We start from the raw sequence: 17471 nt of genomic DNA, 5'->3' as shown, positions 1-17471 counted from the left end.
CGTGTCTCATGCTTTCCATATACCTCTGCCTTGCAAAAACCTTGGGACTTGAGCTCCCTAAACATTGTGAGCATAGAGACTGTGAGCCAGTTGTCCCCACCTGGAGCCAAGCAGCGTTCTGGACTGGGGAGGGTTCTTCTGCTGTCTGTTCTGGGGCCTCCTGTCCGCAGAGCTAGAAGACTATCAAGAATCTCACTCAAGGTTCCATATTCACTCACCCAACTTCTCCATGGCTTCACTGTCCCACGTCACAGGTAGGATGGGTTCATCTCTATGTGAGCCACCGCCATCAAAACCTATAGACACACCTGTACATTTATATACCTATGACTGTACCCTCCTGTCGGTATGGTCCTATACTTGCAGATATCTAAGAGTTGTTCTGGAGTTTGCAGGGACAGAGGAATGAGTGAGCCCTGCCCACAGTCTCCCAGAATGTTGCAACCAGGTCTGAAAGTTTCCCTGACTAGTAGGCACAGTCCTCTATGCCTGCTTTCTGATTATGATCTCCCCTTCATCAAAATGCATGGCGGACTTAGGCAGAAGAAACAGAAGTCATAGGTCAAGGGACTGGGGATGGATGTCAGACAGAGCACCTTCCTATGGCTGAGAATATGTGGCTGAGGTGAATATTCCACTAGAAATGTTCAGTGACACCAGAAAGCCTGTGTATAGACCGGCTTTCGTCCATTCCTGCCTTGCTGAGGAAGCCGCCTTGTCCTCGGGATTCTTCTGCTTTCTTTGGTTGTGATTACAGCAGGACAAGAAGGGAATTCTGGGGATTTGAGTTTAGGTCCCATGCTTGTAGTAGTACCTACTAAGCCATCTCTGCAGAACCCAAACAAAAAAAAAATTTCCCAATTGGACATAGAACTCCAGGTTGGTAGTTTTCTGTTTGCTTGCTTTGGGATTTTTGGTTTTGTGTGCTTGGCTTGGTTTGTTGGCTTCTTTTTGGCTTATTTAAAACAGAGTCTCTCTCTGTATATGACCAGACTGGCCTTGATCTTACAATGCTCAGCCAGCTTTACTTGCATCAGCCTCCCAAGTTCTGAGATGACAGGTCTGTGCCACTAGCATGTGGTATTGGCTTGTAGAGCTTGTAGAGAGGTTGACCGCCATCTTGGTTTTCATCAAGTGCAGGCACTTCTGTTAATGATTCAGTCAAATCGTTTCTACTTGTGAGACCCCAGCTTCCCTTGAGGTTAGACTGTGTGATACTCTCCCTCAGCTCAGGAGGGCCCGGCTCACTTTTCCTCAGTCTCTCTTTCTATGTGTTGTCGTATTTCGGATTATTTCTATTGTCACACATTTGAGCTTTAATCTTTGTTCTTTGAAGCCTAGCGCATCCTTTATCTCACTCACTCTGCAATGGCACTGACACGCAGCCTGTAACTGAGCAGGACTCTTGGCAACAGCTCTCTCCGGCAGCCTCCTTAGCTGTGACTACAAACCATCCGGACAGGGCAAAGTGCCCACCTCCAGCCTTGCTCCTTTTCTCTGTGTCTCTTAAGCAGAGTGTACAGCATCTTCAGCAGTAAAGTTTTGGCATCTGGTTCCGGGGTGGAAGCGGTGGCAGCAGCAACAGAAGGTCACTTTATTCTTTTGGAGGGTCCCTTGGTGGACAGCTCATCAGACGATGACATACCCCAGCCCTGGGTTTTTATTTAACTACCTTTTGCCTTTACACCCCTTGGCTGACATCCTCACATCTGCAAAGGATCATAGCATTTTATCAGTCTCTTCGTAGGGTATCATTCATACATTGCCCTCCTAAGAATCTCACCAGTGAGCCCGGCCCCTGCACACCGTTTAAGCCGATTCCCTGTTCTTGATCCGTTACCGATACTATCCTGCCTTCCAGATGCTTCTCTAGAACTGTAAAACACTCAGGTTGGTATTATTTGATGAAACCTCCTTATGGAGGGTGAGCGGGGGGGGGGGCACCCTGCTGTCACGGAAGTAAGGCAGCAACTAAGATGCCAAGGCAGCTGGGGGCGGGAAAGAAAAATTACAGTCCAGTGCGCCATGAAAAGACCCCACTGCTTTTATAGTTTGTTTCCTTTTTAAAAAGCAAGCAAACAAACAACAAGAAAAACAGCAGTGCAGGATTCAGCGCTATGGATGGGAAGCAATCCCTTTTTAGCTTTCTGGAGTACACAGTCACACTCCTTGAGTCGCCCATCCTTCCTCCATCCTGAGATGCTGCTTCAGGGTTGCTGTGCATCTCCCCGCCCTTGAAGGACTAGGAGGCTTCACCCTTGCTAGTCTGCCTGGCCTGGTCCAGGCTGTTCTTTCTCCTGTTGTGTCCATCACTAAGCTGGAGCTAAGTCCTTGCACCAGCCCCACCACCTTTCCATTATCATCCACACTGGCTTGTTGGAAGGGTCTCAGGCTGGGTGAACCATCTCCACTCCCAGGATACCCCTTGCAGGAGAGAAATGCCCAGAGGATGCCTTTGGAGAGGGGGTTCACAAGTGCCCACGTCTTTGATAGGTTTTAACCTTTTCCTCTCCTCCTTTCTGTGATGTGCACTGCTCCTGATGCCCCAAGGGCTGCTAGAAACCAAGTCGAATTTGTTCCTGTCCAAGCCCAGCTATTCCGCATGTTAGTAAGAGACTAATAGATCTTCAGTTCAATACAGAGTCTTGCAGGCAGTGTGACCAGTGCTCCCTTCAGAGGAGTGGTGGCTGTGGCTTCTCCCGTTCCAAGGGGCTCCCTCTTCTCAGCAGGAGGTAATCACCTACTCCTTTTCAACCCCTTCGATGAACTGCAGTTCAAGCTTTACAGCTTCTGAAGGCTCGCAAGCCCCGACTTTGACTCTCGTCACCTCTCTTCCCATCACACTCTGCCTTGCTACAAATCTTGCCACACTGGCTTTCAAGAGACCCAAATAAGCTCACCATTCACTTCTCCTTTTCTCTACTCCTGAGTGCTGTTGGCACCTTGGGGGCCCAATCTACCTGTCAACGTAAGTCGTTAGGGCAACAGAGCCTCTTCTACCATGTAAAGGCAATGTTTGTCCTACGATGGGACGCGGTCCCCATCTCTCCTATGAATGCAATTTCTCCACCCCAGTGAAATGGGCATCAGTCTCCATGCCCTCAAGCCCGATTCTCAGTGACATCTGTCCTTCCCATGATGTCTTCTGTCCCTGATATTCATGAGGCCCTCTGCCATTGATGAACTGGTGGCCTGTCTTGTCAGCTAGCTCTGTGTCTCATACAAGCCATAGCAGTTCAGACGCAGTTTCCCAATTTGTCAGTTTCCTATGTTAGATCATAACTGAGCCCCCATCTACACGCTGAATTGTGGATTTCCCTACCTTTGTCTGTTAATGTTATTGTCATTTCTGTGTGAATGCATGTTATACTGCAAGTGTGGGGGTGCCCGCTGAGGCAGAGGGCAATTCTTACTGCCCATAGCAAAGGCCTTGCAGTTGTAGCCAGTGCCTGCTTAGGACATGTTACTTTCAAGGACTGGAATATATTCTCTAGTCCATCCACCATATAGGGACATTCTTCCCCTCACACTGCTGACCTCAGTTACTAAAAGGCATAGCACTCCATACTACACAGAGAGCCACCCTGGAAATCCCTCCAGCGACACCCCACCTTCAGATGGGGAAACCTTGGTTATGTGCCTTGTTATAAAAGCAGAAGCAATATGACTGTGCCTCTCAAGCTATCTCTCCCCATCCCTGTGGTTTTCGCCCTCAGGTATGAAGTGGATTTTCTGAGGAGTCTGTTTCTATACATGACAGAGAGGGCAACAGCTAGGCAAAGAAATGCTGCTGCCCAACTCTACATTGGTGAATAGAACTTCACTGGAGTTACTTTCAGGAGCATGGACATTTGTAGGTGACCTCACCCAACAACAATCATTGCCTACTTATGTACTCGTGGGGATGGGGTTTCATACACCTGTGTGCCTGTGTACCCCATGAGCCTTGTGAGCCCTTCTTTCCTTCCTTCTTTCCTTCCTTCCTTCCTTCCTTCCTTCCTTCCTTCCTTCCTTCCTTCCTTCCATAGCAGAAGGTTAGCGTGTCCAACCCTGTGAGGGTCTCATGAGAAATCATAGCTGTTCTGATTTCCATATGTCCATGGCTATGCTATGCTCAGAGGACAGATCCACTACACACACCACTCAAAGAATCTAACAGGAATCTGGATAAAAGAATCTATCTAAAAACAGTTTGTGTTTCCACAATCAGCAGAGATCAACTAGAAAATATCACTTTAAAAATTATTACCACTTTGGGTAGCAACAAATACATGAAATGCCTAAGGAATCAATTGAATAAAAGATGAACAAAACCCACATGGAGGGATTATAAAGCTTTACTTAAAAAATAAGGCATGATGGTGGGATTGCAAGATGGTACAACCACTATGGAAATCAGTCTGGCGGTTCTTCAGAAAACTGGACATGACACTTCCGGGGGACCCTGCTATGCCTCTCCTGGGCATATACCCAGAGGATTCCCCAGCATGCAATAAGGATACATGCTCCACTATGTTCATAGCAGCCTTATTTATAATAGCCAGAAGCTGGAAAGAACCCAGATGTCCCTCAATGGAGGAATGGATACAGAAAATGTGGTATATTTATACAATGGAATACTACTCAGCAATTAAAAACAATGAATTCATGAAATTTTTAGGCAAATGGTTGGAACTGGAAAATATCATCCTAAGTGAGGTAACCCAATCACAAAAGATACACATGGAATGCAATCTCTGATAAGTGGATATTAATTAGCTCAGAAGCTCTGAATACCCAGGGCACAATTAGCATAACAAATGACTCCCATGAAGAAGTAAGGAGAGGGCCCTGATCCTGGAAAGGCTTGATCTAGCATTGTAAGGGAGTACCAGGACAGAGAAAAAGGAGGGAGGTGATTGGAGAATGGGTGGAGAGAAGAAGGCTTATGGGACATATGGGGAGGGGGGGAACTGGGAAAGGGGAAATCATTTGGAATGTAAACAAAGAATATAGAAAATCATATATATATATATATATATATATATAAAGAGTCACAAAAAATAAGACATGAATAGATGAATATACGATGTTAATGGATGGGAAGCTAATATTATAAAGACACTTTGGAATTGCTATTTCCCCCACAGCTGAGAGTAGGAGTGGCATAACAGTTATAGCCCCAGCAGCCCAGCCTTTGCAGCTATTGTCCCAACTGTGTCTATCCTGTGGTTAGGTACCAGCAGCACCTGCTCTCTACTCTGAGCACTCCAGCTGCCCCTTGCTTTAATCCCTTCCTGGACAGACTCCCAGTGTCTCAGCAGTGACAGGGCCACCATGCACCCCCATGGGGTACTAGGTAAACCAGGCATTCATCTGTTGTGTTTGGTAAAAAGAGAGAGAAACCAGGGATATGTTTGGTGGAGGTGCGGTATGGTGTGGGGGAAGGGCGTGCCTCTGCGGGCCCATGCTGAGGCATCCTTCCCCCCCTCCCCCCAGGGACCAGCCACACACAGATAGTATAGAATAGGGTTTATTCAGGATATGGGGAAAGAAGTTGAGAGAAAGGCAGAGAGAGAGAGAGAGAGAGAGAGAGAGAGAGAGAGAGAGGTGGAGAGAGGGGGAGGAGAGTGGAGAAAGGGGGGAAGAGGGTAAGGGAGCAAGGGCAGGAGCGGAAGAGGAGCAAGAGAGAGAGGAGGGGGCAAGCAGCCCCTTTTAGAGTGAGCCAGGCACACCTGGCTGTTGCCAGGTAACTGTGGGGCGTAGCCTAGACTAAATGCCAACAGCATCTTCCAGTAAGTTCTTGAGAAGCCCCTGCTTTGGATGGAGGTGAGCAGCTGGAGGACAGGTAGAGAGAAGCTGGTGGATGGGTGTAAATGTCTTTTCAACCAGAAGGGGTCCTGTAGTCTCACTGTGCAGTGATGGGCAGGTTGAGTGCAGGATGGAAATGGCCTTGAGCCGTCATTCCGAGCAACGCATGCACTGTCACTATGGGTGCTTGGACTGACCTTACCACTGAGGTTGGAGAACAACTTTTGGGGGGTGGATTCTATCCTTCCACCATGTGGCTCCCAGTGACCAACCTCAGGTCGTTAAACTCGTCAGCAGGCAGCTCTACCCACTGAGCCATCACGACAATCTCTTGACTTTGGCTTTGCTCAGAGTCCTGAGCGCATCCTCCCCTGACTTTTGGTCACAGCTGTTTAAAAAAAAGCACACGGCTGGCCTGTCATGGTGGCACACATCCAGAATCACAAGAGGATTACAAATCTAAGATTAGGCCAGGCTGTGTAGCAAGACCTGGTATCAAAATATTGTGGCGGGGTCTAGGTCAGTGGTAGAATGTCTGCTTAGCGTGGTTCGGGACTGAGATTGACGTCACAGAACTGCAGAAGCACAGAAAACCACACAGTTGGCTGGGTGCTGTCAGTTTCTGAGTAGCTGTGGAGAGGCCATGTGTGTGGAAGAGCTGCTCTCGGGTACTGAGTCTACCGCGGATCTAGGTCGGTGCTCTGGGTTACAGGGGACCAGGAGGCAGAGGCAGGCAGATAGGCGGATTTCTGTGTTCGAGACCAGCCTGGTCTACAGAGTGAATTCCAGGACAGCCAGGGCTACACAGAGAAACCTTGTCTCAAAAAACCGAGAGAGAGAGAGAGAGAGAGAGAGAGAGAGAGAGAGAGAAAGAGAGAGAGAGAGAGAAGCTCTGCAGGTTGGATTCAGGCTTCTCAGCAGCAAGGGACCAGCCTCTGAGGGACCCAACACTGACAGCCTCCCGGAAGCTGGAAGCCCTTCACATTCTTACACAAGAGGCACCTTTAGCAAAGTCGATGGGGTTATCTAAGACCTAGCACCTAAGCAGTTCTCAACCATTTGCCAGGCCAATCTCCTCAGACTAAGTTATGCACTTTAGGGACCCTCAGGGGTGGCCCTGTGTTGCCTTCCCACTCTCCTCTGAGGGTGAGCATTCTTGGGTTGAACTAGGGCCTCCCCAAGACGCCCTCTTCAGCCCTATCCATGCAATCATTAGCGGCGTCAGTTCTGACACAGTAAAGGAGATTTAGAGGCCAGGCTCCCTCTAGTCTTGTGGCTGTTTGCCTAGCCTCAAAGCCTGGCCCCAAAATGATCCCTCAATTTATAGATTGCCTCAGGCAGTGGGTACACAATACTTAATGTGTGCTGAGCACCATTTGGTTGTTGAGGGATGCTTCAGCCTGGGCCCTCGATGGCCCTAACCTCAGGGCACACTGGCCAGAGGCCAAGCAGTTTCAGGACAATTGGGTCGGTAGTGGCTTAGATAAGCACAGAAGAGCCACGGGAAAGCACCCGTGGGACATCTAACTCGCAATAAGGAATCAAGAAAGGCTTCCTGAAGGAGGCAGCCCCTGAGCACAGCCTTGGAGGACATGCTGGTCAAGAGTCTCCCAGTCTGTCCCAATCTCCCTATTGGCTGGGTAGGAGGGCCGTGGGCGAAAGGAAGCAGAAAACAGGAGCCTTAGGCCCGCCCACTGTGGTAGTGGAGGACTGCATGGTTCAGAGCGAGGTCACACCCATCTTCCTGTTCCACACTAAGGGGAATGCTATCTTTCTTTAAAGCACACTTTGAAGGAGCAGACGGAGCCTTTCCACCTCTCACCAGGCAGAGCACACCTCCACACTGGCAGCCCACGGGAAGGGTTTTGCATCCTTTGGAGCCGGTCTCAGTTTGCTGGAAGAGATGGATAATCAACCTTCGAAAACATACAGCAGGTCCCCACTCTGCCAGCCCACCCACTGTGTCCTTTTGTCCCAATCCTTAGTCATTAGCTCTGGTCACAGAAGACTCCATCATGTTAGGAGGTAAGTCAGGGCCTCCTGTCTCCATGGAAACCCCCTTCTATAGCACCAAGACCACAGACAATACCTAAGCCCTGGACCAAGACCCAAGGTCTGAGAGACATTGTCAAATCCCCACCCCAATCTGTGTCTGTCTATTTCTCTGGACTAAACCTACACCTGGTTCCCCCGTTGCTTGCTCTGCTTCTGAAACAGAAGCAGATGTGCTGGGCCTAGGCCTTGCTCCCTCCAACATTTTGTGTCTGTCTTCCTATGTATGTGCCCTCCTGCCCAGAGCTGGTGTGGCCTTACCTGCTGTGCTGTAACAGGCACCTCCCCCAGGATGCCTGCGACCTAGGCATCTGGTGGCCACCAAGACATGCTGGAACTGGTCATGAGAAGCACCCTACAGCAGCCCCTTCCCAGCCTTTGTGTGACAAAGTCATGCCTTCAGAAGATAGCTGCACAGGGCAGAAAACAGTAAACAGTGCATGAGGCCAATACTCAAGGGTAATAAAACAGGGGTGGAACCTCACCTTAGCACAGCTGTTCGGGTTTTAGGGTTTACTTGTTTGTTGTTAGTCAGTCAGTCAGTCAGTTAGTTAGTTAGTTAGTTAGTTAATTAGTTAGTTAGTATGCATGCATGCCCCAGGCAGCATCGGGCCCTACTTGGTACAAAAGCCTCTGGGTGTCCCCTTGAGAGGCTCACAGACCAAGTCTTCACCTTGGGGGACAGTTCTGGCCACGAGACCATAAGACCCAGGAAGTAGAACAGGTCCTGGCCAAAGCCCATAGGTAATAGCGCCCTCTGGTGACCAAGAAGGAACCGTAGCTTCGCAGGCGAGAGTGAGAAAAGGCTCTGAAGCCTCTCCTCACTCTAGCTTCAAGGCTTCAAGGGAAATAAACGGGGCAGCAGTTGGTCCCTAAGCCTGCCAAGTCTCTATCTAGGCGTGAGCTCAGGGCAGTCATGGAAACAGGAGAGTCTAACTCAGAGAACAAATAAGGCCCAGAGAGGGAAAGGTCCTTTTCTGGAGTGCCACAGTAAGCAGCGGAACACACCCCTCTCCAATCTAGTTCTGGATTTGCTATGCTTTCCACTGGCGCCTCTAGCTCTGGGTTCCCGGGATGCCTTGGTTAATCCTGGCCTCGTCGTTCCTGGTCGCCTTGCCCTGGGCAAGTGCTTGAGCTCAGTTCTTCATCTGCAAAATGAAAGTCCTAGTCAAATCTTTCTAGCGTTTCCGTGAGGCTCAATGCTGCCTTTCTGTCAAGGTACTACTGTTACTTCTAAAGCTCACATGCCACGCCCACCCATCCCCATCTCTCTTCCCGGGCCGCACAGGCTTAGGATAATGGCGTCCTGCTCTTTACGATCACAAAGGAGTTTCTGAAGCTGGTGTGAAGTTGCCAGACCAGGCCTCAGTATCACAAGGCCCACGCCACAGAGGAAGCATGCGGCGGGGCGGAGGCTGCGGGAGGAGCTGGGAGGAGGTGCCTGGGGTTTCCTAGGACTCTATGGCCCATTACAGGCTGTTCCAGGTGTGCCACCAGGGGGTGCTATAGGCCTTACAGTTGAAATAGAGAGGTTCTTGATGTCAAGGTGACATCAAGATGGGGGGAAAAGATGTGGGAACAGCCTGAAGATAGGGGAGCAAAGTGGAGGTAAGGTTGGAGCTGTGGGTACCAACAGACTGCTGTTTGTTCTCTCTAAGCCTCTCTGGGGAGAATTGCACGATGTCCCCATGGGTCCTGTTTCTGGCCTGGAGAGAGGCGTCTCCTTTCTCAGCTCCTGCCCGTTTGCCTTCTGTAAGCCTCAGTCTGAGCAGTCCCTCATTCTCAGATCTTCTGGAGGTTAGAGCTTGGTCCTGAGTGTCTACCAGAAGGGATTGAATACAAGACAGAGGACAAGATCTGAGACAGCCTGGAGCCATTTCCTTTCCCTGCCCCCACCCCCGCACACCCCCAGTACACTTGCTTAGTTCTCCAAAGTCTCCCCTGAAATCCCACCTTTCTGCTCCCTTCCCTTGGGGATCCCAGACAGATTTCAGACTTCCTTCTCTACCTCTGCTGGACATGGTATGGAGAAGATGATAGACCAGAGGCACGTCCTACACACCATCTCCTATCCCTTCTGCTCAAGGCCCAGAGCTGGGGTGGGGGAATCTTCTCTACCCCTGCTGGACATGGTATGGAGAAGATGATAGACCAGAGGCATGTCCTACACACCATCTCCTATCCCTTCTGCTCAAGGCCCAGAGCTGGGGTGGGGGAATCTTTCTGAGAGTCAGAGAGGGGCCCTCTTGGGACCCAGTAAGAATGGAATTCCCTCACAACTTCAGCTCAGATGACCTGGACAAGACTGTGGAGTCCGATCAAGGGACAAGATGACACTAGACATGGCTGGAAAGGAAAGTGAGGAGGAAGCCAGGCTTAACTAGGGGCTCTGGCTAGGAGCTGGCATTCGCCCTGGAAGATGGAGTCAGGTGAGTCCTTCCCTCCTTGCCCATCTCAGCCTGGGGAGTCTAGTGGGGCAGGCCAGGAGAAAGGAGAGACATTTCAGGGTGTGGTCTCAGCTGCCAGCAGCTCTGTCATACTCCAAGGACGTGATGTCCCGGGTGAGGTGCCTGAGATGTAGGGCACAGGCTGGGCACAGGCTGGTGAGGGAGGGGTCCAAGGGAGAGTCTGGGAGAGATCTGCCACAGCTGACCTTGTGGAGAGGCTGAGCTGGGAGCTGCAGGCCCACAGCAGGGGACTGGGTTGATGCTAGCTAAGGGTGATTTCCTCAGCCCCTTTGGCTGGGCCTACTATCCCCTGCCTTCCCTTACCCTTCCTAGCCGCAGACTCCACTGATCAGAGCTACATCCAACCATCCAGTATACTGTCCCTGGCAGCTCTCAGTGAATAACTCCTGCCTCTGTGGGCCTTTCCCCAACCCAGGAAACCCAGGCCCGTGCCTCTGTTCCTTCACCTCCTGCTTCCGGTCCCAGGAACAAACATCCGGGGCCTGTCTGCCTCCAGTTTTCAGCTCTCCCCATCACCGAGCTGTGCTATATAGCAGAGAATCAACCATGTTCTGGCTGCAGAGCAGATCCTAATCCACAGGGCAGTCAGGTGCCCCTCACACTGTGTCCTGTGCCATCTCTGATGCCAGCATCACCTGATGCAGCCCAGTCACAGTCTCAAAGTGGGAGTCAAGTGTGTTGACCCGGGAGCCGGGGGGCAGTGATGGACAGAGGCGGGATGCCACAGAAAAGAGGGTGGCATGTGAACACGCAAAGATGGCTTCTGGAGCTCCAGCCTAGTCTCTGCTGTCCCTAGAGCCTGGAAAGGAAAGGTCCCCAACTTTGCTGAGCTGACAGTTTTCAGCTTCCTGCTGGGAACCGCGTTTGGCTTTTAGCGATGAAGGATCTGGTTCCCGTTGCTCATCTCAGCAGTATTGCAGGTCCTGCCCAGTTCACCGAGCAACCCAGGATCTGGGAAGCCCTCTGAGTCCTTCTGCACCTTCTCTTGTGGGTCTTTCTATGGAAGTGGGCAGTGTGGACCTCCATCTTGGAGCTAGGGACCCCATGAGCCCCTTCGTTTCTTTTACAGTGGCCCGTATCACCGAGGTGTATCATGGAGGCCGTATCATGATGGCCTCCTTCCAGGAACTGGTAAGGCTGTGCTCCACACGGCTACAGGACGCCTCATAAGGGGGCAGATGGCAGAGACATCTATGCCTTGTCACAGTAGTTCTGAGAGGTTAGGGAGGGAAGAAGATGGGTTTGGCCCAGGGAGGGCAGAGTAGGGGAGATCTCACCTGCTCCAGATAACAGGTGTGGCGTGCTTGTTTCCTATTGGCTGTATCTAGTAGACCTACCTGAAACCTGGCAACCCCCAGGGAGGTGTCACCCAGGAGGCCTCATATGACACAGCCAGGAAGGACTACCCCTTGCCCAGAAGGAGGCCAGACCAGGGTCTTACAGGAAAAAAATGTGCCAGGTCTACAGCATATACACTGTATATGGCGCACCCCTCTCCTGGCCTGGGGAGATTCCATGGTGGGGGCTGGTATGCATTCCCAGGTGTGAGTTGCTGTTTCTCTGGCAGTAGCACCCACACTACCCGCCCCTCCACGCACACACATTGCCTGCGTCAGGGGAGTTGTCGGCGCTTGCACTGGGCTTCCCAAGCGATGAGACACAGCTCCCAGCCTGCCTCCCCAAGCCGCTGGTGGCTAACACCCTGTCGTTGGGGGAGGGGGTGGCTCCAGCTCCCCTTGTGCTCTCAGAGCCCCTCTCTGCAACTGGCCCATGACTGCTCCCAGCTTTCCCTGTGACCTGTCCCTCTGTGGAAGGGCGGGGGTGCGATGGTGGGGTACCAGAAGATGAAGCAGCTGGCAGAGGAATTCTCTCAGTCTCCCTGAGAGGGCAAGAATGCAGACAAAAAAGTGACAGGGGACAAGAATTTGACTAGATGGGACCAGCTAGGAGACAGTGATTTGTGAAGATTCTGACGAAAATGTGAACATGCAGAAGGGTGTGGCTCAGCTTCTGGACAGGACTTCCATCTTGTCCCTTGCAGGGCTCCTAGCTGGGGCGGGGAGCCACACCCATCTCTCCATGCTGCTGCTGTCCTCTCTCCTCAGGCTTGTGTAAAGGAGGTATGTACGTGCCTGGTGACCCCAATCATAGCTTTCCTCCTCCTGAGCCTGCCTCCGTCCAACAGCATTGTAAAGCCACTGAGATACTTTCTTCCCACAGAATGCACAGGCTGGGGAGTTATGGCAAATGCACAAACAAAACAAAACAAAAACAAAAAAACCCAGGCAGGTCCCCACCCCATGCCTCCCTGGTATAGTAACTTGTAGCTAGAGCCTGTGTGGTAACCACCTTTGTGTCCTTCCAACATCTGGTATGGGGCATCAGTATATGGAACAGCTTTCCTCAGCTGACCTACCTTCCTTGCACACAGGGCACCTTCCCTCGCCCTCCCCACACACATACCCCCCCACATACAGACAGACAGACAGACACACACACACACACACACCCCTACATACATACATACATACATACACACACACACACACACCTACATACACACACACACACACACACACACACCCCTACATACATACATACATACACACACACACACACACACACTGAGAAGGAGCTCTGGGTGCCCAGGCTTGGTACCACCCCATGGAGCTCCTGGGGCACAGGCTGGCCCTCTCCCATGGCCTCGGTGCTCCTTTCTGGGTTCCCACGGTGTACTGCCTCCCGCGTGCACCCCATCGAGTGTACAGAATCCAGGAAGGCACGGAGCCGAGTGTTCTGTCGGTGCTGCATGCTCCAGCCCAGGCTGCAGTCTGAGTCCTGCCTGTGGAGTGGGGAAGCTCTGGCCCCCGAGAGCGAGCAGTCCTCTAGTCCTGGGCAGCTAACCTCAGCTAACCTCGGCTAACCTCGGCTAACCTCAGCTAACCTCAGCTAACCTCAGCTAACCTCAGCTAACCTCAGCTAGCCTCAGCTAACCTCAGCTAGCCTCAGCTAACCTCAGCTAGCCTCATTGTTAGGTTCTGAATCTCAGTCTCACCAAGATTTGGAGTAAGACATTTATTTCTCCAGTCAGAGGATAAGGATATCTTAAAAATGACTTTGATAAATATGAATACATTTATGAATATATATGCAAATATATAAAGAGATAAAAGCAAGCCTTGGCTTTTATTACTTTTAAAAAAAACTCCATGTTTATTTTGCTTTTTGATTCTATGCTTGTACTTTTGATAATTTCACCTTTTTTTTAATTCTTGGTAAGGAAAGCACATTTGATGCTGTCACATGTGGGTCTACCTTGGACCTTGCCGGTGTGACTTTTTTTGTTTACCACATGCACCCCAACCTTCCTTGTCTAAAGGTAAGTAGTTCTCCTGCCATGGGTTATGGGAAGCCTGGATTTGGTAGAGGCTGCACTGTGGAGAAGCCAACACACTGTATGTCAAGTGCTGCACCATTCCAACCTAAACACTGTCCCCACAAAAGGAAAAGGAAGTGGCTTCCATCTTCTTTTTTTCCTTTTCAAACAATATTCAATTTCAAACAAAGCAGATGAAAGTAGATCCTCTCAGATGACTGGACTTAGAAAGCTCATAGCTCCGCTCTCCGGGAGCATCCGTCCCCAGCCCCGTAGCTCTCGATGGCTTCAGTGCAACCCTTGAGCTCCAGGACACACACATTGCAAACCACCCTTGCTAAAAGCTTGAAACACGGTGGCTAGACTCTCTCGTGAAGAGCAGTCAAGGGGGAAGAGACCAAGTCTTTAGTGATTGCCTGCAAGGTGTCAGGAGTCTTTGGATTCACTAATTCTCGTGACTATCTGTGAGCATGCGTCCCCACATAGTTTCATAGGTGAGGAGGCGTGCTCAGAGGACAGGGAGGAATGCACCCTGCGTGACATGGATGCTAGTGACAGAAACCCAGGCCCTCAGGAATGTGTGCTCACGATGAGGAATCTAACAGAGAGGGAAAGCCATTCAGCTGGCCATGACTATGGCGTCAGGAAACTGATGTCACTGGACAGTCACTCAGCAAGCATTCCAGACATGAAGTGGGATGGTGGTGTCATAGCAACATGGAGTAGACTACGACCAGTGACTGTTACCATCAGGAGGCCTAACTGCTGCCCTTTCTCCTCCCTAGGACAACACCATGTGGGGACTTCCCACCCTTTAGGAAGGCTGTGGGAAGGCAGACAGGCATGCGGTCTGGGGGAGGTAGACTGGAGGCCTGATGCTGTGAAGATCCTATGTCACGGTGGTGGGTGGCTAGATTCCTGGGTGGACTCCAATGGCCTCATAGAAGCTACCTGGAGATACTTGGGGCAAAGGGAGATAGATGCTCCTGGTGCTGGAGACTGGGTTTCATACACCTTATTCTATGTGGGTGGTTCTGCTCTCATCTGTTTATATTTTAGGGTTCCTGGGCAAGGAAAGATAAAGAACTCGAGTTCTCTGGGGTCTCTAGACCTCAGGCTCTTCCGGACTCCTGTGAGGCCTCATGCACAGCCACAAAATTGGCTCCCTCCAAAAGCAAGCCTGTGAGGCCAGGGTGTGTCTGGCCCACCTACCATGCCTTCTAGGGCCCTGCCCTGGGCTCCCATTCTCCAGACACATCAAGAGGAGTAGTAGGGAGAGTGTTTGGCTTGTTCCTATGCCCCTAGATCTTCCAGAGACAGAGTTCCATGGGGTCTTGTCTCTGACCTTCTTAGACACTTCCGGGTCCAGGTAAAAGAAGCTGCTGAGAGCACAGTTGTTGTAAAGGAGCCCTGTGACTGTCCTTCCTACCGCTGTTCAGCCTAGATCTGCACCTGAATGTGGCAAGCAGAAGCAAAGGTAAAAGTAAGAATGGCTAATGCGGGGGACCAGAGCTAGAGGTGGGGGAGGTGACAGCAAGCGGCTCCTGCCCTGTGGAGATAAGCAAGGAGAGCCCATAGTTATAAATGGATTAATTAATTAGTTAATTAATAAACTTATCATTGTGCTTCTTTGATCCACACCGATCTTTTGATTCATTTGCATTAAAAATCTGAGCTTCACAAAAAAAAAAAAAAAAAAAAAAAAAGAAACAAAGAAACAAAGAAACAAAGAAAAATCTGAGCTGTGGGCTGGAGAGTTGGTTCAGTGGTTAAGAGCACTGACTGCTCTTCCAGAGGTCCTGAGTTCAATTCCCAGCAACCACAACCAACTACAATGGGGGCCTCTTCTGGCACACAGATGTATATGCAGATAGAGCACTCATATTTTTTTTAAAAAATCTGTGCTGTACAAAGGACCTGGATTTCAAACACTTCATAGGATGAAAAATAGCATAAAAATGTTAAAATAATTTTATATGACATATATATTGAAATATTATCAAATATTTTGTTAAATCAACTTAAATAAAATATAGATTAATTTTGTGTGGCGTTACTGGAAAATTTCAGATTGCATGCACGGTTCACCTTCTATTTTTTTTGGACTGCCTACAAGCACAGTCAGAGGGCCAGAGCCCAAGAAGAAGGGCTGAAACTCGCAGCTAGTCACAGCCGGTCAAAGCCAGTGAAGGACTGAGCCCAGAGAGAAAGGCTGGTTGTGCCCGGCCTCTCAATGCACCCAGTCTGAGGAGAGCCAGGAATGGGAAGGAAATAGCAAATGCCTAATCAGAAAGGAGGCCTCTGGTGCACCGCACCACACACTGTCTCAACTCCATGGCAGGCATGTGGAAAACATTATCTTACTTCTATTGTATGTTCAAGGAAACTGAGGCTCTCAGCAGTTGACACAACTGCCTGGGTCACAGTAGTAAGTGGCAAAGCAATGATATGAATCAAGCCTCAGTTCTTCACCTCCAGCTTGTCCTGTGAGGTAGTGTCAGAGCTTTGGAGGTGGAAGTGAGATTCTGGACCTGTCTCTGAAGAGAAAAACAGATGGGCAGTCATTTACTGGGTCCCTCTGTGTGTCCGGGTCTAGAATCCTGCCCTGCCATTTGTGCTGGGAACTGCTGAATGGTTTATCATGTAGGTAAGACTGGAGTTCAAGGCCGGAACTCCTGTGCTGTGATAGAAGTCCCATGTGACCAGATGCACCCAAGACATCAAAGCCAGGGCCAGCAAGTCCCCTGGTTCAAAACAAAAGCTTTGGCTTGTGGGTCCTGAGGCCTTGGGCTCTGGGGAAGATGAGCACTAAGGTCATTTTATTGCCACTTGCTATGTAATTAATGACTTAATGACCTTTTGGAAGGCACAAGGAGCAGGAGAGACATTTATGACCCCGAGAGCATGACCCCAATTGGGAGCTGAGTCTCCATGCCCTGCAGGTCCAGTGGGCAGAGTCATTGCCTTGGCCTTTGCCTCAGTCCTTCTCTCTCCTCTCTCAGGCATGGACACCTCCACAAAAGACTGCAGTCAAAACAAGGGACTGCTCACAGTCGCTGGGAACTGCTCCCCACTGCCCAGACCCGTGGGTGGGGCCATGCAGTGGTGCGTGGGAGAGTGGACACTACATGCATGCTCTTACAGGGTGGCGCCAATCACTGCTCCCGTCCCTCTATCATCTCGACACTGTGGGCTAGTTCTGAAACTATCCCCTGTTGTTCCCCCCCCCCCCTACACACACACACAGTGACAGGGTCCTACCTCTGAGGCTTTGCCGTGGGCCCGTCTACCTTCAGCTGAGATGCGCCTCTCCTCAGAACTCTGGTCCATTAACTGATTTGGATGGTAGGTCCACACACTGCCTGTTGGTTTCGCTGATGCATTCAGGTTCCCAGGATACTTTATGCTTCTATCTAGAAGGTTCTTTACCTTCTTATCCTCTCTGGCCTTAGTTTTTTTTTTTTTTCTCCATAAAATAGAATCCTTGTTCCATACATAGATATAAAAAGGGTAAAAGAAGGAAACAAAGCAAAACAAAACATGTAGTGTCTGGCAAGAGATGTCCCCCACCAACCTGGCCTGTCCCACACCAGTCCAAAAGCTGTCGTCCCACATGCTCCAAAAGCCTCCCACCTATTCTGCCTTCAGAGGGCTCGGAGGGCTTGGTAGAGAGTCCGTGTGTCCCCCCCCCCCCACTCCTTAATTTCACCTAGCCTCTAATACTTCTAAGCAGTGATTTTGGCAGCTTGTATCAAAAATGGTACATGTTTACTCATTCAACCAAT

At 50.4% G+C, this 17471-nt stretch overlaps 2 protein-coding genes across 2 annotated transcripts in view; one reads left to right on the top strand and one right to left on the bottom strand.

Moving 5' to 3' along the window:
* Igfn1 (immunoglobulin like and fibronectin type III domain containing 1) overlaps nt 1-11480 on the top strand; it is a 47443-nt gene extending 35963 nt beyond the window's left edge. The window contains exon 26 of the mRNA XM_052201070.1: nt 11380-11480. Within this exon, the coding sequence (XP_052057030.1) occupies nt 11380-11480 (101 nt within the window). The remainder of the gene's footprint in view (nt 1-11379) is intronic.
* Tmem9 (transmembrane protein 9) overlaps nt 1-17471 on the bottom strand; it is a 678246-nt gene that overhangs the window by 81933 nt on the left and 578842 nt on the right. The gene's annotated exons all lie outside the window — the stretch shown is intronic.

Source organism: Apodemus sylvaticus, chromosome 12 (genome assembly GCF_947179515.1).
Source record: "Apodemus sylvaticus chromosome 12, mApoSyl1.1, whole genome shotgun sequence".
Taxonomy (NCBI): Eukaryota; Metazoa; Chordata; class Mammalia; order Rodentia; family Muridae; genus Apodemus; species Apodemus sylvaticus.
This window is presented reverse-complemented; position numbering and strand designations above follow the sequence as displayed.